Source organism: Salmo salar, chromosome 07 (assembly GCF_965601325.2).
Source record: "Salmo salar chromosome 07, fSalSal1, whole genome shotgun sequence".
Taxonomy (NCBI): domain Eukaryota; kingdom Metazoa; phylum Chordata; class Actinopteri; order Salmoniformes; family Salmonidae; genus Salmo; species Salmo salar.
The window spans coordinates 72,200,292-72,223,437 of record NC_138297.1 but is presented as its reverse complement, the minus strand read 5'-3'; the positions used below and the strand labels follow the sequence as shown (position 1 = coordinate 72,223,437).

Genomic DNA, 23,146 nt, shown 5'->3' with positions numbered 1-23,146 from the left:
TCAGTTTCAATGTGGTATGACCTCTGATATGGCCATTTCCCCTCTTATAACTGTCATTTCTATTAAAAGGAACTTGAACTTCCACTTTTCAATCAATCCTCACAGTCTGGAGGTTGTGTGTAACGTTCTTTATTATAGCAGGAAGAAAAGGAGAATAATCTAGCATGTTAGACATCATTAACCCTCCTCATTAGATAACATTTCTTTAGATGTTCATTTAGCTCTCTTGTTCCTGTGCACTGGCTATGTGCTATATCACACTATTTATTTAACTAGGCAAGTCAGTTAAGAACAAATTCTTATTTACAATGACGGCCTAGGAACAGTGGGTTAACTGCCTTGTTCAGGGGCAGAACGACAGATTTTTACCTTGTCAGCTCGGGGGATTCGATCTTGCAACCTTTCAAGTGACTAGTCCAACGTTCTACCCACTAGTCTACCGGCCGCTCTAACCACTAGTCTACCGGCCGCTCTAACCACTAGTCTACCGGCCGCTCTAACCACTAGGCTACCTGCCGCTCTAACCACTAGGCTACCTGCCGCTCTAACCACTAGGCTACCTGCCGTATTGCATTGGACATACCAATATAATTAGTATGGATGTCTTGACATGGACAGAGATTGATTCACACGGTTTGGAAAACGGGATAGTGATCGCTCTGTTCGCGCTTCACCTCGCGTCACCCCTCACCATAAACGGACGCGTGTAACCGACTGAGGTGATTTCAATAACGCATAATGATAAATACTAACAAATAGCTTGTTGATGAAATACTGTATAAACCTACAACTCCATTAGCTGTGATATAAATCAGATTCGGTGTCCAGAAGGTATCGGGAGCTGATGCACCCAACTTCATTTCATACTGTCATTTCCTACCGTGATATCTCTGAAGGAGAGTTGGCTTCATTGACTGTTTTCTGTGATTGTTTCACAATCTAGGACTGTACAGATAATCTATTCACACATCACAGAGATACAGTAAAAAACGTTACTTCCGCTGTGTGTGGGGGGGGGGGGGGAAGCTGAAAAACTGCGTCCCCTGTTACTCTGCATTAAAAATAATGTTTGAGAAGAAAGTGAGGGAGGGGAGCGCGCCCACACTCATACGTGCATGCGCCCCCCGTTACTCTGCGAGTTGTCGGTAATAAGTGAATGACCTTATCGTTGTCGTCGTGTAATGGTCTGTGTGGTGGTGAGGGATTAGGGTTTGAAGATAATAAAGCAAGGCTTCACTGTTTCTCCTCTCTCAGTCTCCCTCAGTGATGCACGGGAAGTTACCCTCAACCAGAGAGTAGTTGATAGAGTCTAGAACGGCCACACAGCGGATACAGTGGACAAACACCTGTAGCCTTTTTGTTGTTGTCCGTACGACTGCCTCTTCTCGGTTCGTTCGTGATCTGATGATCCATGAGGACCTCATTATTTCAAGACTGCTGAACATCACTCCAATCTGTAGTCCGTCGCATCGCCATGTCAGTTTGGTGAACTTTACGCAAACGAGAGGATATATATATATATATAAATATAAATATAGCTGGAGTGTTGAAGCACGGTGGTCCTGTTCTGAAGTTAGCCGTCTGTTCTGCGTAACTGGCTGGGGCTTTAGAAAGGTGAGTTGAGGAGGAAGTATTTTAATAACATATTACATTTGGATTCTATTCACTTTTTCCCATTATATATGCGTCGATGACGCACCCTGATGAAAGTGAGTTACTCATTCCTCATTGTTTTTAGTTATATTTTAACGTGCTTCTACACCTGCATTGCTTGCTGTTTGGGGTTTTAGGCTGGGGGTTTCTGTACAGCACTTTGAGATATCAGCTGATGTAAGAAGGGCTTTATTAATACATTTGATTGATATTGTTCTATTCCATTTATATTACGGTCTGCTTCTATCCCGTAATGACCTGTTATCATCTTGTTTTGTTCCTTGATGCTCTGGGTTTTTTGTTTGTTTGTTGGTAACATTTCATCACTAAGACATGTTGTGGATTTTCAGATGTGTGCTTTTGGGATGTGTCACTCTTTTTCAGGTGTGTCCTTCCAAAGAGGTGATGGCCATTGTTGTCTACCTTTTTTAAAAGAGAATCAAATAATCTAGACGTTTCTTTCAGATCGACATATGGAAGGACCGTTGTAATATGGACCGATTATTCTGAAACGTAACAACGTGAAGGAAAACAAAATGGCATTTTGGATTTTTTTAAATTTTTATACATTTTTATGAAATATGTCGGATAGATGCCACTGGATTCTCTTTTTCATTCTGGTATGAAATAGCCTAAAACTCTCATTACTAGTTAGGGCACTGTATGTGCACTGAAAAACATCCCGCTGAAAAAACGGTTTTGCAGAGATCCTCAACTGGTGGCCTGCGGGCCGAATTTGGCCCGGTGGAGATTTTATTTCTCCCTCACGTCAAATTTTCTAAACAATTGTTGGACATAAAATACAACAACAACAAAAAACACCATCAAATCAGCTCCAAGTAATTTTTATTTTGGAAATCTGTTCCAAAGTATTCCCATGTATAATAGAGATATATATCTGATCCATACAAATGGTAAACAAGGTTTGAAATTATTGTTTTAGACAAACACTTAAAAGAGGTTAATCTGTTTGGGTTTTCTTGCGGTCAATTTACAGTCTACAAATGATTTGTAATTCTATTTCGGCCGCCTGACCATCCTCGTCCTGTGTCTGAATGTAGTTGATGATCTCTGGGGTATATAGACTGTAAGGCAGAGCACGGTAGGTTTATGTTAGGAGATTAGGGCGCTGCGAAGGGCTAAACATATGCCTTTGTCATCTGCTGTCATTTTGTTCGCTGCCTGTCACTCGCCAAGCACCCTGCGACTGACTGTGCTGTGTGCTGGCTGGACGATTTCATTTCATAGTCGAGCACTGTTGTGACAAACGCGGTTTTTACATCACCGTGTGGCTCTGGGCGATAGCGGACCCGTGCTTCTCTCTCTCTCTCTCTCCTTTTTTCTCTCTCCTTTTCTCTCTCTCCGTTCTGTGTTTGTGCGTTGCGGAGGAGGTGGGATTGTTACATATAACAAAAGATAGCCACCCTCGGTGAGAAAACGGATCGTGCGCGCATACAGCTGTCTGATTGCTCACTTGGCTGTATAGAGATAATCCATCCATCCGTTGAATTAGGATTCTGGGGTCGGACTGATCTCTTGTTGCATGGTGGTTCGGGCTCCAGAAGAGGGTCAACAAATGCAGAAAGGGGAGAAAAGTTTCGGTAAGAGAAAGAGGGGTTTTCTTAGCGGTATTGTTCTGTGTCCAGCCTTGGATTGTGTTTGTAAATGCGTGGCTCTGTGCTGTTATTCATTGTTGTTTCTATGTGATGCGCGGAGCGGAGAAGTTGAACAATGTTTCAGTCTGTCTGATTATCATGTAACCCGTCCTGCATGTGGAGTCTTATCTATCCGTGCTGTAGCAACATTTACTGTTCACCGTTTAGGCTGTATAATCTAATCATTCAATAGCGATTGAGAGGGGAGGAAAAAAAAACATCCAAAAATACATTTACAATGTAACACAGCGTTTTGAAGACTACGAATTTCTCTCATTCCATCTCTCTCTTATCTTCTCTTTCTGTTCTGTGTTTTATTTTCTGCCGTCGTGTTACGAGCTGCATCAGAAAATGGGAGTTCTCCTACGGCAGCCTTTTTACCGAGCACTCTGCTGCCATGGCAACCGTAATTAAACCGATAACGGGGTGAACGTGTCAGCATCTCGGTGTCGCGCAGCTGTGATGCGGTTGAAAGGGAGGGGGAATCAAATTGGTACTTTGCTGTTTGTTCTCTCTCTCTCGTCGCCTCGGCGTGTCAGGCAGCAGATAACATTTAACATCCGGTTTTTGTTGTTGTTATTGTTGTTGTTGTTATTGTTGTTGTTGGGGGGGAGATACCGTGATACACAGGAATAGGCTACCGTGGGCTATGTGATTCGGATTGTGTCATTAGTCTCTCTATCCTACAATGACAAGAGACAGAGGAGGCAATGCTACAGCATCCGAATGATTGAGCCTACCCGCTGGGCACAGACGTTCATACAACGTCTATTCCACGTCGGTTCAACGTCGTTTCTTTGAAATGACGTGGAAACAACGCTACATTCAAAAAGTATGTTTTAAGTGGGTAGGCTATAGAAAAATAAAAAATATATAAATATTTAGGTCCCAGAAAGCAGCTGTAATTTCCTTCCGTTTTATGGAAAATTGCTATTTTGTTCGACGTTTCCCCTCCCTCGGCAGGAACATCGACGTGGCCCAAAATGAAGCTATCCCGACGGCACGTAATAGCGCTTCTGTTGCTTTGAGAAACTCATCGGTCGGGGAACCAATTCCGCCCGGTCCCAAACCTATGCAGAGTGAGAGGAGGGGAAACCGGGGAGTCGAAGCTCCTACTACTTTGGCTTGTTTGGTCGGTAATGAGGGGCGGTGACTTTGTTGTGCTATAACGGGGATGAAACGGGGCTGTGTGCGGATGAGTGGTATTAAACAATAAGCGCAGAGCCCCTCACACAACTCAATCAGGCCAATTAGCGGATCAACGGTTTAAAACGCAACAGAAAGAAAACGGCGGTGCTTCGCTCGTTACGGCGGAACCAGTTTGATGTGCATCCTTGGCGTTTTCTCCCTCTCTGATTTAAAAAAAAACAAAAAAACATTCCTTTGAATAGGATCTCAATGAGAGCTTTCAGGAAAAACTCTAGTCGCTATTGTGTTATGTGAGTAATGTATAGGCTGGTCTAGTAGAATGACCCAGACTGAGGCCCCGGTGGAAGGTCTTGATAACGGAACGATAGGGGTTTTGATGCATCATGGCCATGGTCGTGTTAACATTGTAGTGAACAGTGTTCACATAATCAGAAAGATCATTGTCGTTGACTTTCTATGTAGGGGATCCGTTGTCAGTAGATGAATTCGTTTAGATTAGAGTATTGTATTGTCTGTTTTCAATAGACTGTTGTATTTGCAGACGCTGGGTTATGTCATTGTACCACTTGTTACTATGTAATAATCAGAGCCTTTTCCTCGTACAGTTTTGGGGAACAGTGTACTTTGACAACGCAGCCACAAAACACATAAACAAATAATTGTTTGCAAACAGTCCTACACTCTTCAGGGAATAACAAATACATTTAAAGCTCAGCCCTGGACACAAGCTGAAAGAGGAACTTTCAGAGTGTGTGTGTGTGTGTGTGTGTGTGTGTGTGTGTGTGCCTGCAAGCGTGTGTGTGTGTGTGTATGTGCCTGCGAGCGTGTGTGTGTGCATGCGAGCGTGTGTGTGTGTGCATGCGAGCGTGTGTGTGTGTGTGTGTGTGCATGCCAGACAGTGTGTGTGTGTGCATGCCAGACAGTGTGTGCGTGTGCGTGTGTGTGTGTGCATGCCAGACAGTGTGTGTGGTAAATAGGGGGTAACAAAGGGAAGTGGGGGTAGGCTCCCCTCCTCAGGTTGGAGCCAGAATACTAATTGAGGGCGAGTACGGGCCCCCCTCGCAACCTCAACAAAGCTGCTTCACGCCCCTAACCCCTAACAATACCCAGAAACCTGCACTACTTAGACCACTCCCTGTCCCACTAGAGAGAGAGAGAGAGAGAGAGAGAGGGAGAGAGAGAGAGACAGACAGACAGAGAGAGAGAGAGACAGAGAGAGAGAGAGACAGAGAGAGAGAGAGAGGAGGACAGGGAGAAAGAGTGGAGATTTGTAGGAATGACTTTTGGATCCATGGCTTCATGTATGTATCTTTGTGTGGGTGTGTGTGCATCGTGTGTGTGTGTGTGTGTAGTGTGTGTTGTGTTAAGAATGTAAGTCTACATGGTGGTTTTCTCTATGTATTTGCTCAAGATCTCCCCCAATGCTTATCAGCGGAGCTGTTTCTCTTGGCCACTATCAAGTTAGCATTAGCTGAGCACTAACAGTTAGCATAGCATCATCTGAGAACTAACAGTTAGCATAGCATTATCTGAGAACTAACAGTTAGCATAGCATTATCTGAGAACTAAGAGTTAGCATAGCATTATCTGAGAACTAAGAGTTAGCATAACATTATCTGAGAACTAAGAGTTAGCATAGCATTATCTGAGAACTAAGAGTTAGCATAGCATTATCTGAGGACTAAGAGTTAGCATAGCATCATCTGAGAACTAAGAGTTAGCATAGCATTATCTGAGAACTAAGAGTTAGCATAGCATTATCTGAGAACTAAGAGTTAGCATAGCATTATCTGAGAACTAAGTTAGCATAGCATTATCTGAGAACTAAGAGTTAGCATAGCATTATCTGAGAACTAAGAGTTAGCATAGCATTATCTAAGAACTAAGAGTTAGGATAGCATTATCCCTGTTGGTTTTCACTGGTCTAATGTGCTCTTCTCCACCCCTCCCAGGTATACAAATGTCCTCCCTCCAGCATGCGACAGAGACACTGTTCAAAGTGTTCATTGTTCATTGTTCTTCATCGCTCTGATATCTTTCTTCTCTTCTCCTCCCAGGTATACAAATGCTCTCCGTCCAGCCGGACACCAAGCCAAAGGGCTGTGCCGGCTGCAACCGGAAGATTAAGGACCGCTACCTGCTCAAGGCCCTGGATAAATACTGGCACGAGGACTGTCTCAAGTGTGCCTGCTGTGACTGCAGGCTGGGAGAGGTGGGCTCCACGCTCTATACCAAAGCCAACCTCATCCTCTGTCGGAGAGATTACCTACGGTAAGACAATACTTCTGATTACCACACTGCTGTCCTGTAACGGTGCGTTCTATCCACACAACATTCCACCATTCCACCATTCCACCCTTCCACAATTCCACTCGGCTAACTTCACATTTGTTGTTCTAGCATATTTGGCACAGTGAAGTAGAGACCTGGTTAGCTACCTTCAGATTAATCCCAGTGAAGTAGAGACCTGGTTAGCTACCCTTATATTAATCCCAGTGAAGTAGAGACCTGGTTAGCTACCCTTATATTAATCACAGAAAGTACAGACCTGGTTAGCTACCTTCAGATTAATCCCAGTGAAGTAGAGACCTGGTTAGCTACCCTTATATTAATCACAGTGAAGTACAGACCTGGTTAGCTACCTTCAGATTAATCCCAGTGAAGTAGAGACCTGGTTAGCTACCCTTATATTAATCACAGTGAAGTACAGACCTGGTTAGCTACCTTCAGATTAATCACAGTGAAGTAGAGACCTGGTTAGCTACCTTCAGATTAATCACAGTGAAGTAGAGACCTGGTTAGCTACCTTCAGATTAATCCCAGTGAAGCAGAGACCTGGTTAGCTACCTTCAGATTAATCCCAGTGAAGTAGAGACCTGGTTAGTTACCTTCAGATTAATCACAGTGAAGTACAGACCTGGTTAGCTACCCTTATATTAATCCCAGTGAAGTACAGACCTGGTTAGCTACCCTTATATTAATCCCAGTGAAGTACAGACCTGGTTAGCTACCCTTATATTAATCACAGTGAAGTACAGACCTGGTTAGCTACCCTTATATTAATCACAGTGAAGTAGAGACCTGGTTAGCTACCTTCAGATTAATCACAGTGAAGTACAGACCTGGTTAGCTACCCTTATATTAATCCCAGTGAAGTACAGACCTGGTTAGCTACCCTTATATTAATCACAGTGAAGTACAGACCTGGTTAGCTACCCTTATATTAATCACAGTGAAGTAGAGACCTGGTTAGCTACCTTCAGATTAATCCTTTTACAGGACCTGTTTCCTTGTTGTGTTATAGATGTTATTGGGGTTAGGGGTGTTAAGTTAGAGGTTTAATTGGGGTTAGGGGTTTCACTGCTGTACATTGAGGCCAGAAAACGGTTCTTTATAATCCTCCCATCGTTTAAATCTGCCTTCAATGACTTCCTCTTGGCTTCAATGGAGGTGTTGAAATGAGGAGGGGACTGTGTTCAGTTGAGGACCACCCTGTATTCTCGTCTCCCTGAAGGGACCCCAGCTCCAACCTAGCTGTATGCTAGAGGCCTACCTGCTGTGCTACAGCCAGCTGCCCCCTTTAAAACTGTTAAATAGCTTCTGAAGGTTAAGAAACAATAGCTACAGTACTGTAGTCTCTGTGTAAGGACTTTTGCTTTGTGACAAGTCTGTGGTTTAAAGAGAGCTGAAACAATAGCTCTGTAGCTCCTAGTTTAACACTTCTTTGGAATCGGTGTCCTGGCCACGGGACGGTTGAGCTAACGTAGGCTAATGCGATTAGCAAGAGGTTGTAAGTAACAAGAACATTTCCCAGGACATAGACATATCTGATATTGGCAGAAAGCTTACATTCTTGTTAATCTAACTGTACTGTCCAATTTACAGTTGCTATTACAGTGAAATAATACCATGCTATTGTTTGAGGAGAGTGCACAGTTATGAACATGAAAAGTTATTAATTAACAAATTAGGCACATTTGGGCAGTCTTGATACAAAATGTTGAACAGAAATGCAATGGTTCATTGGATCAGTCTTAAACTTTTCAAACACACTGCTGCCATCTTGTGGCCAAAATCAGAATTGCACCTGGGCTGTAATAATACATTATGGCTTTTCTCTTGCATTTTAAAGATGATGGTACAAAAAAAATAAAAAAGAACGTTTTTTTTTTCTTCTGTATTATCTTTTACCAGATCTATTGTGTTATATTCTCCTACATTCCTTTCACATTTCCACAAACTTCAGTGTTTCCTTTCAAATGGTACCAAGAATATGCATATCCTTGCTTCAGGGCCTGAGCTACAGGCAGTTAGATTTGGGTATGTCATTTTTGTCGAAAATGGGAAAAAGGGGGCGGATCCTTAATTAAAGACATCTGAAATATTAGCTCTGTAGCTCCTAGTTGAAAGGGCTACTTTTGGATTTTGCCAATGAGGTCCTTTATTTAGTTCCCCAGAGTCAGATGAACCCGTGGATACTATTTTTATGTGTCTGTGTGTCGTTTAATTAAGGGAAGTTGCTAACTAGCGCTAGTGCAATTGCGAACTAGCGTTACCGTCGCGCTAATGCTAGTTAGCATTGGCTCGCGAATCTACCTCTTAACTTCCTTCATGCTGGACACAGAGACATAAAAATGGTGTCCCCGAGTTCATCTGACTCTGGGGAAGTAGATCAAGGACCTCATTGCTAAAATCCCGATGTATTCCTTTAAAGGAGAGCTGAGGAGAGTCAGCCTCTCTGCCTTTTTCTTGCCACAAGCATCCGGTGAATGATGTCCTATAATCTGTCTGTCTGTCTAACACAACAACCCTAGATCACAGTAACACATATTCTCAGCTTCTCTCATCCAATAGGCTACTGTTAAGTAGCACAGTAATATACTCTCATGACCTTCACCAGAGACGAGAAGACAGGCTGCTTGCAGGTGAAACTCTGGTCTGTCCCGGAGAGACGTTTCATTGTCCCTGTTGAACACTGAACAGTGTTTTGTCAACCGGTTTGCATGCTGATAGTAACATTCACCCTGAGCTCCTGGGTTGGCCTCCAAATCAAATCAAATTTTATTTGTCACGTGCGCCGAATACAACAGGCGTAGGTAGTACAGTGAAATGCTGAATACAGGGTCTAACCAACAGTGCAAAAAAGGTATTAGGTGAACAATAGGTAAGTAAAGAAATAAAAACAACAGTAAACAGACAAGCTATATACAGTAGAGAGGCTATATACAGTAGTGAGGCTATATACAGTAGAGGCTATATACAGTAGAGGCTATATACAGTAGAGGCTATATACAGTAGAGGCTATATACAGTAGAGGCTATATACAGTAGAGAGGCTATATACAGTAGAGAGACTATATACAGTAGAGAGGCTATATACAGTAGAGAGGCTATATACAGTAGAGAGGCAATATACAGTAGAGAGACTATATACAGTAGAGAGGCTATATACAGTAGAGAGGCTATATACAGTAGAGAGACTATATACAGTAGAGAGGCTATATACAGTAGAGAGGCTATATACAGTAGAGAGGTTATATACAGTAGAGAGACTATATACAGTAGAGAGACTATATACAGTAGAGAGGCTATATACAGTAGAGAGGCTATAAAAGTAGAGAGACTATATACAGGCACCGGTTAGTCAGGCTGATTGAGGTAGTATGTACATGTAGATATGGTTAAAGTGACTATGCATATATGATGAACAGAGAGTATCAGCAGCGTAAAAGAGGGGTTGACGGGTGGCGGGACACAATGCAGATAGCCCGGTTAGCCAATGTTCGGGGGCACTGGTTGGGCGGGACAATTGAGGTAGTATATACATGAATGTATAGTTAAAGTGACTATGCATATATGATGAACAGAGAGTAGCAGCAGCGTAAAAGAGGGGTTGGGAGGGGGGTATACAATGCAAATTGTCCGTGTAGCCATTTGATTACCTGTTCAGGAGTCTTATGGCTTGGTGGTAAAAACTGCTGAGATGCCTTTTTGTCCTAGACTGGGCACTCCGGTACCGCTTGCCATGCGGTAGTAGAGAGAACAGTCTATGACTGGGGTGGCTGGGGTCTTTGACAGTTTTTAGGGCTCAAACAAAGGGATATGTAACATGTATAAACATGGGGTTTGTCTCAGGACATCATGTATGTAACATGTATGTTTAGTGAGCTCATCAGGCTATCTCAGAGATGCGACAGGCTCATAAGCAGCACTAGCTCGGCGCCGTTTGAATTGAAAGCAAAGCAGAGCGACACAGTCCATTTAATCAGGGATGAGAGGGGGGGGCTCGTCTTTTAAAGCTGCGGAACACAAAAAGGCTTCGGGGAGTCACTCCTGTGAAGTACAGCCAAAGGGGCTATGACACAGATTGTCTTCCAGAAAGTAAGGCTCATTAACTAGGTCCTTCCTTCAGTCCGCTCTGCACAGGCCTCTTGAAACACAGAGCGGAGAGAAACATCTAGCAGGTGTACTGTATGTCCTGGGATGGTATTCAGAAATGTATCCGGTGATGTTTTCAGCCTCAGAAACATGTTGTTTACATTCAAATACCCGTAGCTGTACAGAACATCAGATCCTTTTAATACCATCATTATTAACCCAGTCGATGTGTTTACCCAGAATCCTCTCTGTGACATGTTTTCACATCATCAGACATGTTATTAACCCAGTCGATGTGTTTATCCAGAATCCTCTCTTTGACATGTTTTCACATCATCAGACATGTTATTAACCCAGTCGATGTGTTTACCCAGAATCCTCTCTGTGACATGTTTTCACATCATCAGACATGTTATTAACCCAGTCGATGTGTTTACCCAGAATCCTCTCTGAGACATGTTTTCACATCATCAGACATGTTATTAACCCAGTCGATGTGTTTACCCAGAATCCTCTCTGAGACATGTTTTCACATCATCAGACATGTTATTAACCCAGTCGATGTGTTTACCCAGAATCCTCTCTTTGACATGTTTTCACATCATCAGACATGTTATTAACCCAGTCGATGTGTTTACCCAGAATCCTCTCTGTGACATGTTTTCACATCATCAGACATGTTATTAACCCAGTCGATGTGTTTACCCAGAATCCTCTCTGAGACATGTTTTCACATCATCAGACATGTTATTAACCCAGTCGATGTGTTTACCCAGAATCCTCTCTGTAACCATGTTTTCACATCATCAGACATGTTATTAACCCAGTCGATGTGTTTACCCAGAATCCTCTCTGAGACACGTTTTCACATCATCAGACATGTTATTAACCCAGTCGATGTGTTTACCCAGAATCCTCTCTGAGACATGTTTTCACATCATCAGACATGTTATTAACCCAGTCGATGTGTTTACCCAGAATCCTCTCTGTAACCATGTTTTCACATCATCAGACACGTTGAAACACCAGGCACCATTTAGTCTCAGCCAGCCAGTATTCAGTTGACTTGTAGTGGAAGAGCCTGTACAGGCTAAGGAGAAGACCAAGGCTTGTAGTGGAAGAGCCTGTACAGGCTAAGGATAAGACCAAGGCTTGTAGGGGAAGAGCCTGTACAGACTAAGGATAAGACCAAGGCTTGTAGGGGAAGAGCCTGTACAGGCTAAGGAGAAGACCAAGGCTTGTAGGGGAAGAGCCTGTACAGGCTAAGGATAAGACCAAGGCTTGTAGGGGAAGAGCCTGTACAGGCTAAGGATAAGACCAAGGCTTGTAGGGGAAGAGCCTGTACAGGCTAAGGATAAGACCAAGGCTTGTAGTGGAAGAGTCTGTACAGGCTAAGGATAAGACCAAGGCTTGTAGGGGAAGAGCCTGTACAGACTAAGGATAAGACCAAGGCTTGTAGGGGAAGAGTCTGTACAGACTAAAGAGAAGACCAAGGCTTGTAGGGGAAGAGCCTGTACAGGCTAAGGATAAGACCAAGGCTTGTAGGGGAAGAGTCTGTACAGACTAAAGAGAAGACCAAGGCTTGTAGGGGAAGAGCCTGTACAGGCTAAGGATAAGACCAAGGCTTGTAGGGGAAGAGCCTGTACAGGCTAAGGAGAAGACCAAGGCTTGTAGTGGAAGAGCCTGTACAGGCTAAGGAGAAGACCAAGGCTTGTAGGGGAAGAGCCTGTACAGGCTAAGGATAAGACCAAGGCTTGTAGGGGAAGAGCCTGTACAGGCTAAGGATAAGACCAAGGCTTGTAGGGGAAGAGCCTGTACAGGCTAAGGAGAAGACCAAGGCTTGTAGGGGAAGAGCCTGTACAGACTAAGGATAAGACCAAGGCTTGTAGGGGAAGAGCCTGTACAGACTAAGGATAAGACCAAGTCTGGGTCACAAATGGCACCTTATACCCTACTACACAGTGCACTGCTATGGTCCCTGGTAGAAAGTAGTGCACTATATAGGGAATAGATTACAATTTGGGACGCAACCCAATTCCAGCATGTTATTCTTTCATCTCCAAAGTTCAAGGTGCTTTGCTATCTGGTTACACACACACACACACACACACACACACACACACACACACACACACACACACACACACACACACACACACACACACACACACACACACACACACACACACACACACACACACACACACACACAAGCTCTGACATCTCCTCTCTGTGGGCTAATGAATAGCAAATATAGCCAACCCCGCAGTCTCTCACACACACACACACACACACACACACACACACACACACACACACACACACACACACACACACAACCACACATGACCACACACACACACACACACACACACACACACACACACACACACACACACACACACACACACACACACACACAACCACACATAACCACACACACACATACACACACACCACACACACACACACACACACACACACACACACACACACACACACACACACACACACACACACATAACCACACACTCCCACACACACACACACACACACACACACACACACACACACACACACACACACACACACACACACACACACACACACACACACACACACACACACACACACACACACACACACACTTAACCACAGAACCACAGCACTCCACTCCCCATCTGATCAGATCTGCAGACTAGAGCAACAAAGGAACCCAGCGGACCTGGATCTGAAGCTATTGATGCGGCCGCAGCATCACAACAGACTGGCCTTTTCACACGCACCCTGAACATATCTCTGTTCTCTGTTGACGTTACGGCCTTGTAGAGCTAGGATGGTATAGACCTGTGATGTTTGTCCTGTAGAGTCCCTTGTAGAGCTAGGATGATATAGACCTGTGGTGTTTATCCTGTAGACTCCCTTGTAGAGCTAGGATGGTATAGACCTGTGATGTTTATCCTGTACCCTTGTAGAGCTAGGATGGTATAGACCTGTGATGTTTATCCTGTAGAGTCCCTTGTAGAGCTAGGATGGTATAGACCTGTGGTGTTTATCCTGTAGAGTCCCTTGTAGAGCTAGGATGATATAGACCTGTGATGTTTATCCTGTAGAGTCCCTTGTAGAGCTAGGATGGTGTAGACCTGTGATGTTTATCCTGTAGAGTCCCTTGTAGAGCTAGGATGGTGTAGACCTGTGATGTTTATCCTGTACCCTTGTAGAGCTAGGATGGTATAGACCTGTGATGTTTATCCTGTAGAGTCCCTTGTAGAGCTAGGATGGTATAGACCTGTGATGTTTATCCTGTAGAGTCCCTTGTAGAGCTAGGATGGTGTAGACCTGTGATGTTTATCCTGTACCCTTGTAGAGCTAGGATGGTATAGACCTGTGATGTTTATCCTGTACCCTTGTAGAGCTAGGATGGTATAGACCTGTGGTGTTTATCCTGTAGAGTCCCTTGTAGAGCTAGGATGGTATAGACCTGTGGTGTTTATCCTGTAGAGTCCCTTGTAGAGCTAGGATGATATAGACCTGTGATGTTTATCCTGTAGAGTCCCTTGTAGAGCTAGGATGGTATAGACCTGTGATGTTTATCCTGTACCCTTGTAGAGCTAGGATGGTATAGAACTGTGGTGTTTATCCTGTAGAGTCCCTTGTAGAGCTAGGATGGTGTAGACCTGTGATGTTTATCCTGTACCCTTGTAGAGCTAGGATGGTATAGACCTGTGATGTTTATCCTGTAGAGTCCCTTGTAGAGCTAGGATGGTGTAGACCTGTGATGTTTATCCTGTACCCTTGTAGAGCTTGGATGGTGTAGACCTGTGATGTTTATCCTGTAGAGTCCCTTGTAGAGCTAGGATGGTGTAGACCTGTGATGTTTATCCTGTAGAGTCCCTTGTAGAGCTAGGATGGTGTAGACCTGTGATGTTTATCCTGTAGAGTCCCTTGTAGAGCTAGGATGGTGTAGACCTGTGATGTTTATCCTGTAGAGTCCCTTGTAGAGCTAGGATGGTGTAGACCTGTGATGTTTATCCTGTAGAGTCCCTTGTAGAGCTAGGATGGTGTAGACCTGTGATGTTTATCCTGTAGAGTCCCTTGTAGAGCTAGGATGGTGTAGACCTGTGATGTTTATCCTGTAGAGTCCCTTGTAGAGCTAGGATGGTATAGACCTGTGATGTTTATCCTGTACCCTTGTAGAGCTAGGATGGTATAGACCTGTGATGTTTATCCTGTAGAGTCCCTTGTAGAGCTAGGATGGTATAGACCTGTGATGTTTATCCTGTACCCTTGTAGAGCTAGGATGGTATAGACCTGTGATGTTTGTCCTGTAGAGTCCCTTGTAGAGCTAGGATGGTGTAGACCTGTGATGTTTATCCTGTACCCTTGTAGAGCTAGGATGGTATAGACCTGTGATGTTTATCCTGTAGAGTCCCTTGTAGAGCTAGGATGGTATAGACCTGTGATGTTTGTCCTGTAGAGTCCCTTGTAGAGCTAGGATGGTGTAGACCTGTGATGTTTATCCTGTAGAGTCCCTTGTAGAGCTAGGATGGTGTAGACCTGTGGTGTTTATCCTGTACCCTTGTAGAGCTAGGATGGTATAGACCTGTGGTGTTTATCCTGTAGAGTCCCTTGTAGAGCTAGGATGGTGTAGACCTGTGATGTTTATCCTGTACCCTTGTAGAGCTAGGATGGTATAGACCTGTGATGTTTATCCTGTAGAGTCCCTTGTAGAGCTAGGATGGTGTAGACCTGTGATGTTTATCCTGTACCCTTGTAGAGCTTGGATGGTGTAGACCTGTGATGTTTATCCTGTAGAGTCCCTTGTAGAGCTAGGATGGTGTAGACCTGTGATGTTTATCCTGTAGAGTCCCTTGTAGAGCTAGGATGGTGTAGACCTGTGATGTTTATCCTGTAGAGTCCCTTGTAGAGCTAGGATGATATAGACCTGTGATGTTTATCCTGTACCCTTGTAGAGCTAGGATGGTATAGACCTGTGGTGTTTATCCTGTACCCTTGTAGAGCTAGGATGGTGTAGACCTGTGGTGTTTATCCTGTAGAGTCCCTTGTAGAGCTAGGATGGTGTAGACCTGTGGTGTTTATCCTGTAGAGTCCCTTGTAGAGCTAGGATGGTATAGACCTGTGATGTTTATCCTGTACCCTTGTAGAGCTAGGATGGTATAGACCTGTGGTGTTTATCCTGTAGAGTCCCTTGTAGAGCTAGGATGGTATAGACCTGTGATGTTTATCCTGTAGAGTCCCTTGTAGATCTATGATGATATAGACCTGTGATGTTTATCCTTTAGAGTCCCTTGTAGAGCTAGGATGATATAGACCTGTGATGTTTATCCTGTACTCTTGTAGAGCTAGGATGCTATAGACCTGTGATGTTTATCCTGTAGAGTCCCTTGTAGAGGTAGGATGGTATAGACCTGTGGTGTTTATCCTGTACCCTTGTAGAGCTAGGATGGTATAGACCTGTGATGTTTATCCTGTAGAGTCCCTTGTAGAGCTAGGATGGTATAGACCTGTGGTGTTTATCCTGTACCCTTGTAGAGCTAGGATGGTATAGACCTGTGATGTTTATCCTGTACCCTTGTAGAGCTAGGATGGTGTAGACCTGTGATGTTTATCCTGTAGAGTCCCTTGTAGAGCTAGGATGGTATAGACCTGTGATGTTTATCCTGTAGAGTCCCTTGTAGAGCTAGGATGGTGTAGACCTGTGGTGTTTATCCTGTACCCTTGTAGAGCTAGGATGGTATAGACCTGTGGTGTTTATCCTGTAGAGTCCCTTGTAGAGCTAGGATGGTATAGACCTGTGGTGTTTATCCTGTAGAGTCCCTTGTAGAGCTAGGATGGTGTAGACCTGTGATGTTTATCCTGTACCCTTGTAGAGCTAGGATGGTATAGACCTGTGGTGTTTATCCTGTAGAGTCCCTTGTAGAGCTAGGATGGTATAGACCTGTGGTGTTTATCCTGTAGAGTCCCTTGTAGAGCTAGGATGGTATAGACCTGTGGTGTTTATCCTGTAGGCCCTTGTAGAGCTAGGATGGTATAGACCTGTGATGTTTATCCTGTACCCTTGTAGAGCTAGGATGGTATAGACCTGTGATGTTTATCCTGTAGAGTCCCTTGTAGAGCTAGGATGGTATAGACCTGTGGTGTTTATCCTGTACCCTTGTAGAGCTAGGATGGTATAGACCTGTGATGTTTATCCTGTACCCTTGTAGAGCTAGGATGGTATAGACCTGTGGTGTTTATCCTGTAGAGTCCCTTGTAGAGCTAGGATGGTGTAGACCTGTGATGTTTATCCTGTACCCTTGTAGAGCTAGGATGGTATAGACCTGTGATGTTTATCCTGTAGAGTCCCTTGTAGAGCTAGGATGGTGTAGACCTGTGATGTTTGTCCTGTAGAGTCCCTTGTAGAGCTAGGATGGTGTAGACCTGTGGTGTTTATCCTGTACCCTTGTAGAGCTAGGATGGTGTAGACCTGTGGTGTTTATCCTGTAGAGTCCCTTGTAGAGCTAGGATGGTGTAGACCTGTGGTGTTTATCCTGTAGAGTCCCTTGTAGAGCTAGGTTGGTATAGACCTGTGATGTTTATCCTGTACCCTTGTAGAGCTAGGATGGTATAGACCTGTGGTGTTTATCCTGTAGAGTCCCTTGTAGAGCTAGGATGGTATAGACCTGTGATGTTTATCCTGTAGAGTCCCTTGTAGAGCTAGGTTGGTATAGACCTGTGATGTTTATCCTGTACCCTTGTAGAGCTAGGATGGTATAGACCTGTGATGTTTATCCTGTAGAGTCCCTTGTAGAGCTAGGATGATATAGACCTGTGATGTTTATCCTGTACTCTTGTAGAGCTAGGATGCTATAGACCTGTGATGTTTATCCTTTAGAGTCCCTTGTAGAGCTAGGATGATATAGACCTGTGATGTTTATCCTGTACTCTTGTAGAGCTAGGATGGTATAGACCTGTGATGTTTATCCTGTAGAGTCCCTTGTAGAGGTAGGATGGTATAGACCTGTGGTGTTTATCCTGTACCCTTGTAGAGCTAGGATGGTATAGACCTGTGATGTTTATCCTGTAGAGTCCCTTGTAGAGCTAGGATGGTATAGACCTGTGGTGTTTATCCTGTACCCTTGTAGAGCTAGGATGGTATAGACCTGTGATGTTTATCCTGTACCCTTGTAGAGCTAGGATGGAATAGACCTGTGGTGTTTATCCTGTACCCTTGTAGAGCTAGGATGGTATAGACCTGTGATGTTTATCCTGTAGAGTCCCTTGTAGAGCTAGGATGGTGTAGACCTGTGGTGTTTATCCTGTAGAGTCCCTTGTCGATCTAGGATGGTATAGACCTGTGATGTTTATCCTGTACCCTTTTAGAGCTAGGATGGTATAGACCTGTGATGTTTATCCTGTAGAGTCCCTTGTAGAGCTAGGATGATATAGACCTGTGATGTTTATCCTGTACCCTTGTAGAGCTAGGATGGTGTAGACCTGTGATGTTTATCCTGTAGAGTCCCTTGTAGAGCTAGGATGATATAGACCTGTGATGTTTATCCTGTACCCTTGAAGAGCTAGGATGGTATAGACCTGTGATGTTTATCCTGTAGAGTCCCTTGTAGAGCTAGGATGGTATAGACCTGTGGTGTTTATCCTGTACAGTCCCTTGTAGAGCTAGGATGGTGTAGACCTGTGGGGCTGGTGATGGGGTGGAGGGAAACAGGAAGGACAGAAATGACTTTTTCTATTACATTTGAGACGTTCTGTTAAAAGTCAATGATTCTATCCTTCATTATAACCCTCCACCCATCCCCCCCCCTCAGAATCAATCCGCCGACGCTAAGCAGGGTGGGATGTTATTGAAGCAGACACGTCCAGGGTTAATAGAATTCTTCAGGGGTCTACAACACAGTGGCTGAGTCCCAAATGCTGCCCTATTCACTATACAGTGCACACCACTTCATATTTGCACCAGGAGGGACCCATAGGGCTCTATTCAAAAGTAGTGCACTATATATAGGGAGAATAGTATGCCATTTGTGACAAAAACACTGAGCGATGGGACCCCCCCCCCCCCCCGTGGAGAAATAATAATCCCCTATCGCAACACGACGCACCTAAAACCTAATGAGACGAGGAGAGAGGAAGTGTAGCTAGGTCTCAACCGCCAAATAACACCATGTTCCCTATATATATATATATACACTGCTCAAAAAAATAAAGGGAACACTTAAACAACACAATGTAACTCCAAGTCAATCACACTTCTGTGAAATCAAACTGCCCACTTAGGAAGCAACACTGATTGACAATACATGTCACATGCTGTTGTGCAAATGGAATAGACAACAGGTGGAAATTATAGGCAATTAGCAAGACACCCCTAATAAAGGAGTGGTTCTGCAGGTGGGGACCACAGACCACTTCTCAGTTCCTATGCTTCCTGGCTGATGTTTTGGTCACTTTTGAATGCTGGCGGTGCTTTCACTCTAGTGGTAGCATGAGACGGAGTCTACAACCCACACAAGTAGCTCAGGTAGTGCAGCTCATCCAGGATGGCACATCAATGCGAGCTGTGGCAAGAAGGTTTGCTGTGTCTGTCAGCGTAGTGTCCAGAGCATGGAGGCGCTACCAGGAGACAGGCCAGTACATCAGGAGACGTGGAGGAGGCCGTAGGAGGGCAACAACCCAGCAGCAGGACCGCTACCTCCGCCTTTGTGCAAGGAGGAGCAGGAGGAGCACTGCCAGAGCCCTGCAAAATGACCTCCAACAAGCCACAAATGTGCATGTGTCTGCTCAAATGGTCAGAAACAGACTCCATGAGGGTGGTATGAGGGCCCGACGTCCACAGGTGGGGGTTGTGCTTACAGGCCAACACCGTGCAGGACGTTTGGCATTTGCCAGAGAACACCAAGATTGGCAAATTCGCCACTGGCGCCCTATGCTCTTCACAGATGAAAGCAGGTTCACACTGAGCATGTGACAGACGTGACAGAGTCTGGAGACGCCGTGGAGAACGTTCTGCTGCCTGCAACATCCTCCAGCATGACCGGTTTGGCGGTGGGTCAGTCATGGTGTGGGGTGGCATTTCTTTGGGGGGCCGCACAGCCCTCCATGTGCTCGCCAGAGGTAGCCTGACTGCCATTAGGTACCGAGATGAGATCCTCAGACCCCTTGTGAGTCCATATGCTGGTGCGGTTGGCCCTGGGTTCCTCCTAATGCAAGACAATGCTAGACCTCATGTGGCTGGAGTGTGTCAGCAGTTCCTGCAAGAGGAAGGCATTGATGCTATGGACTGGCCCGCCCGTTCCCCAGACCTGAATCCAATTGAGCACATCTGGAACATCATGTCTCGCTCCATCCACCAACGCCACGTTGCACCACAGACTGTCCAGGAGTTGGCGGATGCTTTAGTCCAGGTCTGGGAGGAGATCCCTCAGGAGACCATCCGCCACCTCATCAGGAGCATGCCCAGGCATTGTAGGGAGGTCATACTGGCCCCACACACTACTGAGCCTCATTTTGACTTGTTTTAAAGGACATTACATCAAAGTTGGATCAGCCTGTAGTGTGGTTTGCCACTTTAATTTTGAGTGTGACTCCAAATCCAGACCTCCATGGGTTGATAAATTGGATTTCCATTGATTATTTTTGTGTGATTTTGTTGTCAGCACATTCAACTATGTAAAGAAAAAAGTATTTAATAAGATTATTTCTTTCATTCAGATCTAGGATGTGTTGTTTAAGTGTTCCCTTTATTTTTTTGAGCAGTATATATATATAGTGCACTACTTTTGACCAGGGTCCTCTTCACTCTAGTCCAAAACGTAGTGCACTACATTCTGGGGGATAGGGTGTGATTTAGGACGGGAAGCCCTAGTCTCTGTCTTGTCAGGTAATATGGTAGATCAATATGGTGTTGTAGAGGTGGAGGAGGGCTATAGAACCAGTCCACTTCATAGTCCAGGGACGGACAACCTAATTATTGATAGAAGGTGCTGTCCTATTCCCTATATAGTACACTACTTTAGACCAGAGCCCTATTCCCTATATAGTATACTACTTTAGACCAGAGCCCTATTCCCTATATAGTACACTACTTTAGACCAGAGCCCTATTCCCTATATAGTACACTACTTTAGACCAGAACCCTATTCCCTATATAGTGCACTACTTTAGACCAGAGCCCTATTCCCTATATAGTGCACTACTTTAGACCAGAGCCCTATTCCCTATATAGTGCACTACTTTAGACCAGAGCCCTATTCCCTATATAGTACACTACTTTAGACCAGAGCCCTATTCCCTATATAGTGCACTACTGTAGACCAGAGCCCTATGGGGGAATAGGGTGTGTTCTTGGTGTGATATAGGGAAGGAAATGTTGTGGGCCCATTTTTAGAGTCTTTTGATGATCATAATGGTACTGCTACTGTTTATGTATATCCTGCTGATATGTACTGCTTGGTACAGCCTGATAAGACTGGGAGAGAGAGGAGAGAGAGAGGAGAGAGAGAGGAGAGAGAGAGGAGAGAGAGAGAGAGGAGAGAGAGAGGAGAGAGAGAGGAGAGGAGAGAGAGAGAGAGAGAGAGAGAGAAGAGAGAGAGAGAGAGAGACAGAGAGAGAGGGAGAGAGAGAGAGGCTCTAGTCAGGGCACTATAAAGGTATAGTTACCTACAGACAACAAACACCAACACTGCTCGCCCGCCCACCAAAGAGAGAGAGGGAGAGAGGGGAGAGAGAGAGAGAGAGAGAGAGAGAAAAGGGGGAGAGAGAGAGAGAAAAGGGGGGAGAGAGAGAGAGAGAGAGAGAGAGAGAGAGGGGGGGAGAGAGAGAGAGAGAGAGAGAGAGAGAGAGGAGAGAGAGAGGAGAGAGAGAGAGAGAGAGGAGAGAGAGGCTCTAGTCAGGGCACTATAAAGGTATAGTTACCTACAGACAACAAACACCAACACTGCTCGCCCGCCCACCAAAGAGAGAGAGGGAGAGAGGAGAGTGAGAGAGAGAGAGGTGAGAGAAAAGGGGGAGAGAGAGAGAGAAAAGGGGAGAGAGAGAGAGAGCGATAGAGAAAGAAAGAGAGAGATATAGAAAGAGGGAAGAGAGAGAGAGAGAGACCAAAGCCAAGGCCGATCCGCCAACGCTAGCTTGAAAAAGCTGTTAGTGCATCGGTTAATGAAAACTGTAAATTTCAGTCTTTTAAAAAAAAATGGCATCACTTATTTATTTATCTATTCATTCATTTAAAAAAAAATCCAACTTCAATTTTCCTCCACACTGGTTTTTACTAAGATTGTAAATGCAAGTAAACTCACAGAGCCGCCAACATGGTCGCAGAGCTGGATTTACTAGCAGCAGGTTGGAGAGCTGGCTAACAATGAGAGATAACCAAGGCAGTGTCTCAAATGGCACATACTACTCCCTACATAGTGCACTACATTAGACCAGAGCCCTATGGGTAGTACACTACATTTGACCAGAGCCCTATGGGTAGTACACTACATTAGACCAGAGCCCTATGGGTAGTGCACTACATTTGACCAGAGCCCTATGGGTAGTACACTACATTAGACCAGAACCCTATGGGTAGTACACTACATTTGACCAGAGCCCTATGGGTAGTACACTACATTAGACCAGAGCCCTATGGGTAGTGCACTACATTTGACCAGAGCCCTATGGGTAGTACACTACATTTGACCAGAGCCCTATGGGTAGTACACTACATTTGACCAGAGCCCTATGGGTAGTACACTACATTTGACCAGAGCCCTATGGGTAGTGTACTACATTTGACCAGAGCCCTATGGGTAGTGCACTACATTAGACCAGAGCCCTATGGGTAGTACACTACATTTGACCAGAGCCCTATGGGTAGTGTACTACATTAGACCAGAGCCCTATGGGTAGTGTACTACATTTGACCAGAGCCCTATGGGTAGTGCACTACATTTGACCAGAGCCCTATGGGTAGTACACTACATTTGACCAGAGCCCTATGGGTAGTACACTACATTTGACCAGAGCCCTATGGGTAGTACACTACATTTGACCAGAGCCCTATGGGTAGTGTACTACATTTGACCAGAGCCCTATGGGTAGTGCACTACATTTGACCAGAGCCCTATGGGTAGTACACTACATTTGACCAGAGCCCTATGGGTAGTACACTACATTTGACCAGAGCCCTATGGGTAGTGTACTACATTTGACCAGAGCCCTATGGGTAGTGCACTACATTAGACCAGAGCCCTATGGGTAGTACACTACATTTGACCAGAGCCCTATGGGTAGTGTACTACATTAGACCAGAGC

At 44.8% G+C, this 23,146-nt stretch overlaps 1 protein-coding gene across 5 annotated transcripts in view; it reads left to right on the top strand.

The window, feature by feature from the left end:
• The window catches only part of LOC106609843 (LIM domain only protein 3), a 155,541-nt gene that overhangs the window by 3,646 nt on the left and 128,749 nt on the right, over positions 1-23,146 (top strand). For 2 of the 5 annotated variants that reach the window (XM_082978044.1, XM_082978045.1), the window contains exon 2: positions 6,515-6,728. In XM_082978044.1, the coding sequence (XP_082834170.1) occupies positions 6,515-6,728 (214 nt within the window). Of the gene's footprint in view, positions 1-1,060; positions 1,615-2,627; positions 3,255-5,637; positions 5,759-6,514; positions 6,729-23,146 lie in introns of those variants that run through there. The other 3 variants (XM_045722367.2, XM_014208862.3, XM_014208863.3) reach the window with 3 other exon arrangements.